Source organism: Coenobita brevimanus, chromosome 3 (assembly GCF_032717465.1).
Source record: "Coenobita brevimanus isolate Jiangsu-jjx chromosome 3, ASM3271746v2, whole genome shotgun sequence".
In the NCBI taxonomy this organism is placed as follows: Eukaryota; Metazoa; Arthropoda; class Malacostraca; order Decapoda; family Coenobitidae; genus Coenobita; species Coenobita brevimanus.
The window spans coordinates 12265841-12275180 of record NC_136956.1 but is presented as its reverse complement, the minus strand read 5'-3'; the positions used below and the strand labels follow the sequence as shown (position 1 = coordinate 12275180).

Below are 9340 nucleotides of genomic sequence, written 5' to 3'. Positions count from 1 at the left end.
TGTAATCACTGACTGCATCTGGCTTTACCATGGGTTCCCTGGTCCTGGAGTCTGTTTTACCAGTTTCCTCCAGCACACCCTTATGAACTGTAGACAACATGTTAACCCGTCTCTTATCATGCCAGAGAAGGGCTAACATGTTCCCACATTTCTTTGTCAGAAGGGCTCCTTTCTCAGTATTTGCCGGAAATACTGGGAAATTCTTTCTGTTGGCCCTAACAGTTCCACAAGATCCAGTATCATGGTCAAGCAAATACTTTGTCAACGCCGGGGCTGTGTAATAATTATCTGTGTACAGAATGTGGTGCCTGTTGAAATACCTTTCCATCAGCACTTTCACTACTGATGCAGAGAATCCATGAGGATCGCTAGGTATATCGACATCTGTCACTGAGTAAACTATTACATCCAGCACATATCCAATTTTACAGTCACAAAGCACAAAGAATTTCAGGCCAAATCTTTGACGCTTTGATGGCACATACTGAATAAATGCAAGCCTGCCCCTGAATAAAACCAGCGACTCATCAATAACCACTTTCTGAAACAGACGGAAAACCCTGGAGAATGACTCTTTCAGCATTGTCAGGATTGGTCTTATTTTCCATAACCTATCGTTCGGTGCAGGCCTGTAATTTCGATTGAAATGTAGGAACCTCAGGATTGCCAGGTACCTATCACGGGCCATGTATTTTCCGAAGACAGGTGTGCCAACGAGTTCATACACTGACCAATAGTCGTGAAGCACATGTTTTTTTACGTGCGCCATCAGCATGGTCAGGACGAGCCACACAAACATCTCCCCCACCTCTACAGGTATCCATTCACGCATTTGCATGCTCTCGCTAGCAGGTACGGCCAGCCAACGCACGCACATGGCCTGGTGAAAATTAATTTCATCAACCAGGTACTGCATAATTGCAGTCGTGAAAATTGCCTTGAATAGACTATTAATAGTCAAAGGCCTGGGGGGAAGTGCATCCTCCTGCACACCTGCACCCTCCTCATCAAATGCTAGCACAGATGGCTCAAAGCCGGCACCATCCTCCAACACAAATGTATCTACTCTACCCACACATTGTAGAGCAGGCCGTCTGGCAGTTGCACTGCGTTTTCCAAGGACTCGTGCACGACCACGTGTACGGCCACGGGCAGGGAGGATGGGAGGAGAGGGAGAGGGGGAGGGAGAGGGAGAGGGAGAGGGAGAGGTGGGGGAGGTGGGGGAGTAAGCGGGTGATGACTCACCTGACCAGGAACTTTCCTTTGAAGATGATCGGCGCTGCGTATCACCATGTGGTTCCCGTCTAGGCAATACAACTCCTGAAGGGCCTGGTTGAAGTGATTCTGACCTTGAAGTGGTAGGCTGAGGTGTGGGAGAGCGGTGGAGCAAGACATGTCGGCGAGCAGGTGGTGAGAGTGTGGGGGAAATGGATCTGTGGCATTTTTTCCGCAGATGTCCCCAGGTCCACGGCCACTTTCCCGATATCCTGGGTCATCTACCGCCTCCTCGTCAGCAAAATCATCGCTGTCGTAGGCTCTCCCTTCCTCCTGTAGAAGTCGGAGAGCCCTCTCTGGCGTCGGAGAGCGAGTAGGGGATGGAGGGCGAGAGAGCTCACTCTCCACGTGGTAGCTTTGTTTGCCCTCTGACGACATAATCTCACTCAGTGTTCGAGATGACACAGTGTCGTCTAGGGCACGTCCTATGGCACTATCACTAAGCCCTTTCCCTGGCATAAAGGGCATGACTTTAGCAGGGGTCAATGAGGTGATTGCCCCTTCACGCAGTGCAATGGAATCGGACGACGTCAAGGAAGATGACATGGTTCCTCTTGCTACCATTGCTGAGTACAGACTGAACAGCGCAACCACGGGGTACCTGTGGGTCCTACCTACCCCGTAGGTATCACAGAAAACAGTCCCGCACTCAAACAGTGGTGGGAAGATGAGTGCGGTATAGCAAGGCAACCAGTGGCCTTGTGCGCCCTGAATCCTCTCGTGCATACACGTCAACCGGCAGATAAGGGTTAAGGGAGTATGGTGTAGGGCAATGTATGGATTATTATTATTACATTTCGACTATTTCCACACCACCCAGGATGTAAAAGGCTTGGCGCATTTTTTTTTTTTCAGAAGTTTCCCCAGTAGGCCTATTCCTCTATTTCTTTCTTATCTGCAGAGGTACACAGAGTTACTCAGAATCCTCATCAGAAGATGTGAGAGAGATGATGAAAGAATCTACAAACTTGTCAACCACATCTCTTCTTGCATCATCTGCCTGTATTTTCTCAGCATGTGTAACAGCATTTGTCCAATTCTCCTCTGTGATGTTGTTAATTGCTTCGTGGGTGAGTGGCTTCAAATTGGCGATCTTGAATGAGTTTCTTTTTGACACATACCTTTTAACCTGAGCCCATATCAGTTCACTTGGGTTGTATTGGCAATGATATGGGGGAAGGTGCACAACTGTATGGCCATGGTATGAGGCCATTTTGTCAATCACATACTTGACATCTGCATCAGAGGTGTGTTGACTTACAAGCTGCATAAGCTCAGCCTTGAGAAGACCTTCTGGTACTCTTACTCCCTTCTTCTGGAGCCATTCCATGATTGTTCCTTTATAGTTTGAAGATGTTGGGGGCTTATCTATTTTCCTTGAGTGATACGATGCATTGTCCATCACAACAACTGAAGAAGGTTGAATATTTGGCAAAAGTTTATGTTTAAACCAGTTTTCTAAAGTCTCGGCATTCATTTGATTGTGGTAGTCACCGTCATTTTTTGCCATAAAGACAAGAGCGGCACCAGGTACAAATCCATCTTTTGTTCCAGCATGGAGAATAATCAAGCTGCCTCCTTTCCCTGTCGGCACTTTCACCCCCACAGCCTTTTCTGAAGTGCTGTTAACCCAACATTTAGAAACTGTGTGATTCAGATTTATCCAGGTTTCGTCCAAGTAGACAATGTTTCTGCCAGAAGTCACATGTTTCCTCATTTCTTTCAAAAACTTGCAAAGGGCGTATGCTACATCTGTGCGTTCCATCAGAAATCTTCTTCCGTCTACCTTTGCATACTGAAATCCAATTTTCTTAAGAACCTTTCTTAATGTTTCTTTGCCGCCGGTGTAGGAAAGCTTGTTTAATTTCTTCATGTATTTTCTCCAGTGTGGGTATCTCATTTCTCTCATAGAATCTGAGCACTGTTCTTCGTAGAATACCTTCATTAAATTCGCCAAAACAAATCTGCAATGGGTGTTGTACGTTGCCGTTTCTTGGGAGACGTAAAATTGGGCAACTCGTTACTTTCTTCATTACTCTTGCTTCTTGGCATATTCTTTTTACTGTTCTTTCACTTTTGTTGCTTCAGTTGTCTGGCAAGTAGCCTTGGATACGTTGATAATAACACCCCCCATCTCCTTCTCTTTCTGAAAATACTGGTTTACGTTATATACATTTTCTTTGGACTGGCTATGCAGGTGATTGCTTGAATACGTAGGCGATTTGGAGAGGCATCCATTGTCTTCGACTGCGGGAGAATGAATGAAGCACGCAGCAAATCAGGTGGTGTGTGTGCGTGCGTGCATGAATGTATGTGTGTGTGTGTGTGTGTGTGTGTGTGTGTGTGTGTGTGTGTGTGTGTGTGTGTGTGTGTGTGCATATAACCCTACCCTACACCGGCAACACCACACAAGCAACGGTGCCAAGTTTTACACAAAGTTCTGTGTAATTACTAACAAAAAGCGAATCTTTCATAAAAACATTATAGTTTTTTGTACATAAAAAACTATACTGGGCTCTACCAGGGCCATCTAAAAATATTTTTAGATGGCCAAGGCTGTATGGGAAGTCAGTTGTACGTATGACATCCATGTAAAGATGACTTGTCACATCCAGACCGGCCAGTTTAACGTGGTACCACTTTAGCACACCTTGCGGGCCACTCAATCTCGTCTGTACCACAGTTTAAAGGTTAGCAAAACTCGAACTCGAAATAACCTAAGACTTACTAAGCATTAAGACTGAGACAGATTACTCTTCAAACTGTGAATGAACCCAAACGAATTAATAATGAGGATCTGCATCACTAGAAATATGAAACTTTACGAGCTAAATTAATATTGAAAGAAAATTGATACACATAGATATATTAATCCCGTGGTCACAGTTGGACTCTCGGGAAGATTCAAAGAATACTGATACACATGAATATATTAATCCTGTGGGCACAGTTGGACTCTCGAGAAGATTCAAAAGAATACCGATTACCACCAAAATAATCTCTGAAGATTAAACTCGTATAGCTCAAGAATCATATACAGTCCAATTAATTATATGAACAGTGATCAAATGTTCTGTAATCAAAATGGACCAGCCGATATATTCGTTACTTAGGATACATGAACAAGAAAAAAGGGGAGGGTGGGTGTGAGTTAGTATGAGATATTTGGCAGTGGCTTGTACGGACGATCTGTAATGAAGAGAAGCGACGGTCTCATTAATCAGTACAAGTGGGTTCAGGTGAAATATCACTAATTTAACTTACGTATATGAGGACGTATCACACGAGGGAGAGAGGGGAAGGTGAGAGGTGAGAGTTCGGCCACTAACCTATAATGATCAAGAGAAGCGACGGTCTCACTGCTTGCAGTGCTTAGTGCGGCTTCCCCCGCCTTTTATAAGCATCAAGACAGCGTTCGGGAATCGGCTACAACTTTAACTGATTACTTTGTAATATTTTGTTTCTATTAGATCTTCAAAAAATATGAGATACACGTTTGCAATTAACTTACGTAGATAAATGACTTAAGGTTGTTTAATTTTTTTGTAATAAGCGTGCAGGAACTTAATCATAACGAAGCCAAATCAATTAGGACTTCAAACAGTTTTATTACCCGCGTCGGTTTATATGCCTACGTGCTGTAAACAAGACTCCAATAACATGAATTTCGCGCTTCACTAATGATTACCTTCAACAACCTTACTTCAGACACTCTCAATTCACCACTGCATAGTTCAAAAGGGGAATATTATTAACTTCAGCATGTAAATCTCTAGATCAGAATACGAAGAAAACCATTCGCGATTATTAATCCCTACTAAAATTTCCGCGGCTGTACGCCTTTGTTAGAAAATCGCTGATCCATTATGTATAAACGTTAATCATTTTCACACCAATACTCAATTTGGTACTATCAATAACAGAATCATGCTTACATTATGAATATCAATTAAGACTAAACCTAAATATACAACTTAACAGTCAAATCTTGAACTGTACAGACTATATTTATAACCTTACCTAAGATTACACTTACAACACTTAACTTATACTAACTTACACTGATACTTAAAATTATGGCACTACACTTGATTTATGCAACAGGTGAGCTCTGGAACTGTCTTCCTCTGTATTTCCTACATCCTATGATCTCTACTCTTTCAAACGCAGTGTGTCCAGGCATCTCGAAACGAATGAATCTTAAATTTGGCTGTCTGTTGTATTTTTTGTTTTTTTGTTTTTTTTGGAAGAAACTTTTTGCGGGTTCAGCCTGTGGTTCCTTCTTCCTCGCATAAAAAAGACGCCTTAATCCTGTAAAGGGTGGCCACAAACAAATTACTTCCATATAGCCCTGTTTCCCGCCATTTCACTGCCCTGCTCCCAGATCACACACCCCTCTCACATATACCTCTCCACTCCATCCCTCCAACTCATCCTTGGCCTCCCTCTCCCTCTCCACCCCTCCACCTCACTCATATACACTCTCCTGGTCAGTCTCTTGCTCTCCATCCTCTCCACATGGCCAAAAAACCTCAGTGTGTTTCCCATAACTCTTCTTATCATATCCACATCCACACCACAACGTTGCTTCACTTCCTCATTTGTCAGTCTGTCTCTCCATGTGACTTCACATGCTCCTCCCAGATCATTCATTTCCACTGCCCTCACTCTTGACTTGTGTCCCTTCAACAAGGTCCAAGCTTCACATCCATACGTTAGAGTTGGTATCACAATACTGTCATGCAGTACCTTTTTTACTTCCATGCTCACTTCCCTGTTTCTTATCACAGCTTTGAAAGAACCAACAACCTTTCTTCTTTGTTGTACCGTTTCAAGTACTTCACCCTCTAAACTTCCCATCCTTACTCATCACACTACCCAAGTACCTAAACGCACTCACATTTTTCATTTCTTCCTCATCCAAACTCAGTGTACATTCAGTGACTTCATTTCTCTCGAAGACCGTAACTTACTCTTCCCTGACATTCATCTTTAGATTTCGTTTTTACACACTCTCCCAGACTCATTAACCAAGCCTTGCAGCTCCCCTTCGTCTTCACTTAACAACACTATCATTTGCAAACAACAGTAAAGGGAGTTCCCTCACACTTCCCTCTATCATGTGGGCTGCTCCAACATCCACTGCCCTACCTTGTATCTGGTTTATAACCTGTCCACATACAGACTGACCAACCATGGGGACATGACAAATCCCTGTTTCAATCCAACCTTCAAACAAAAATTCACCCAGTTTACTGTCCACACGCACTTCAGCCTTAGCATCCTAATACATACTCTTCACGGCATTCAAACACTTTCCATTTGCTCCATATATTCTTTATAATTTCCATAATCCTTGTCTGTCCACCCTGTCATATGCATTCACAAAATCCATAAAGGACGCATACAACTTCTTTCCCTACTCTAGAAACTTTTCCACTAGAGACCTAAGAACGAATATCTGATCTACACAACCTCTTCCCTTCCTAAAACCTCCTTGTCCTTCTCCAACTAATTCCTCCGTTACTTCCCTAAAACTGTCAGTATCATACCATATACTTTTCCTATTACACTGTGAAGACAAGTGCCCCTATGATTACCACACACATCTTTTTCCCCTTTTCCTTTACCTTATACATCTAACTTAATCAGGAAAATCGTATACCCCCCCCCCCATACTAACGCATCCGTAAAAAAAAAATATATATATATATATTCTAGTTTCCTACTGGAGCGATTCGTCTGTTCAAATGCGAATATGAAGAAGTAAAGCAGTTGGAATGATGTAGTGAGCCGGCCTCGTAGACTCCGCTGATCATTGGTCATACTGACTGATACGCACTCGTACTTTACACAGAATGGATGGTGGAGGAGGGAGACGATGAAGCTTTGGCTCTTGTGAACATAAAATGACAGATGAGGAGGAGGGGATTAGGAGAGACGGCAAGGGATGAAGATACCTTACTATCTATCTATCTATCTATTGCCAGACGCCTCAATCCCGTTTGGGGTGGCCACAAACAAATCGCCTCCACGTCGCCCTGTCCCCCGCCATTTCACTGCCCTGCTCCCAACTCACACCCCCCTCTCTCATATACCTCTCCACCCCATCCCTCCATCTCCTCCTCGGCCTCCCCCTCCCTCTTCCCCCCTCCACCTCACTCACATACACTCTCTTCGTCAGTCTCTCACCCTCCATCGTCTCCACATGGCCAAACCACCTTAGTGTGTTCCTCATAACGCTTCCTATCACATCCACATCAACACCACAACGCTTCTTTATATCCTCATTCGTCAGCTTGTCTCTCCATGTGACTCCACAGGCTCCTCTTAAATAACTCATTTCCACTGCTCTCACTCTTGACTTGTGTCCTTCCAACAACGTCCAAGCTTCACTTCCATACGTTAGAGTTGGGGGTAAGGGGGTTCTTCAAGAATACTCCCCCAGTATCCCTGCTTGTCGTAAATGGCAACTAAGAGGGTTGGCGGAGGGTTAGTGCCCCTCCCCGGAAAACAACTAACTAAAAAAACAAACAAGATAAAGATACCTTACACGAGAGGAAAAAGAAAGCATCGACTCTGTGTGTGTGTGTGTGTGTGTGTGTGTGTGTGTGTGTGTGTGTGTGTGTGTGTGTGTGTGTGTGTAATGACAGTCGTGAGCTGTTTGGGTCAGCTAAAACCATCTAAGAAAGAGGAAGGAAATAAACGAGGTGAAGTTGAACGGATGGGTGGAAGGATGGCTAATATGGGCTTTGTATATCGAGAAATGATATTTTCTTATCATACTGGTCAAGTGTGTAGTAGTGGACTATTATTTTGTGAGATCGATTTCGGATGAGTTAGAGAGTGTGATGATATTAGTGTTGTTAAGACAATATTTTCTGGCGTTCCAAAAGACCTACAGTCATGTTATTAAAACGATCCCATAATCTCTTCTTTATGAGAGAGTAAGTACAATGTAGGATGTCCGGCATTTTGACCCCATGAAGACAAGGAGGCAGTGTGAGCCATTTATTGATGTTTAAGAGGATCGTTGAGGAAGGGATTAACTAACCTTTACCCTGTGCAAGAATAAAGAAGTAGTGATTAAAACTACATAACTCATCCTAGTTTCTCGTTTGTTTGTTTGTCTGGTTACTTTCCATTCTGCTATGTGTGTTCATTTCCGGGTTATTCGTGTGAAGCTTACTTTCATATTTTCACCATTTCTCTCAACCCATACCTCTTCCTCTTTCTTTCCTTTCTTCCTTCCTTTTCAATTATAAAAACACATGTGCTTGTAATCGTACGTTGCTTAAATGTGTATAATTACGTAGTGTTCATCCCGGTTTAATCTGAACAATGTACCGATTTACACGTCCTGCAATTATCTACTGAGAACAGTGACTATATGTCTCAGTGACCGACACGTTAGGTAAAGTGGCGATGATCACAACACCCTGACTAACTATTAAGGATTCTAAACGAAAATAACAATTCTTCATATCACAAACGGTTGGATATTCACAGTACGTGTACCACACAAACAAAAATAAACAAAAAACGGCATTTAGAGAGTGCAATACCCACACCAAACAATTTGTCTTTGGGCCAAACACATGACATGTGACTTTGATCTGCGACCATTTTTCCACTTCAAAAGCGCCGTATTTCATTCTTGTTTGCTCCTTATCGTTTCCACCAAGTTTGGTAAAAATAACATCAAAAGTGTTTGAGTTGGTCTTGTCATCTGACCCTGGATTTTGACCTCAGCATGGATTTTAGAGCAGGGAAAAGAAACATCATGAAAGTAATACAAGTATATGCACCTACTTCTCAAAGCTCAGATGATGAAATGCAAGCATTTTATGGTGACATCTCCAAGATTATGGAAGAAGAAAAGACCAGATATACAATACTCATGAGATAACGCAAAAACTGGCAGATCGAAAAATCGAGTAGCATGTATGGGAAAATTAAGAGGGTGAGAAAGGAATGGCAAAGGTGAAATGGCGGTAAAATTTGCCGAAATGTACATCATGAGAATAATGACCACATTAAAAAAAATAATAATAATAGGAAAAAA

General features: G+C 42.9%; 1 protein-coding gene across 1 annotated transcript; it reads right to left on the bottom strand.

Moving 5' to 3' along the window:
- Window positions 1-2188: 2188 nt before the first annotated feature.
- On the bottom strand, window positions 2189-2605 carry LOC145393196 (uncharacterized). The gene has a single exon (XM_080267414.1). The coding sequence runs from the start codon at window positions 2603-2605 to the stop codon at window positions 2189-2191; it is 417 nt and encodes a 138-aa protein (XP_080123540.1).
- Window positions 2606-9340: the final 6735 nt, after the last annotated feature.

Coding starts and splice junctions, on each gene's coding strand:
- LOC145393196 (XM_080267414.1), bottom strand. CDS start 2,605: ATGGAATGGCTCCAGAAGAAGGGAGTAAGAGTACCAGAAGGTCTTCTC.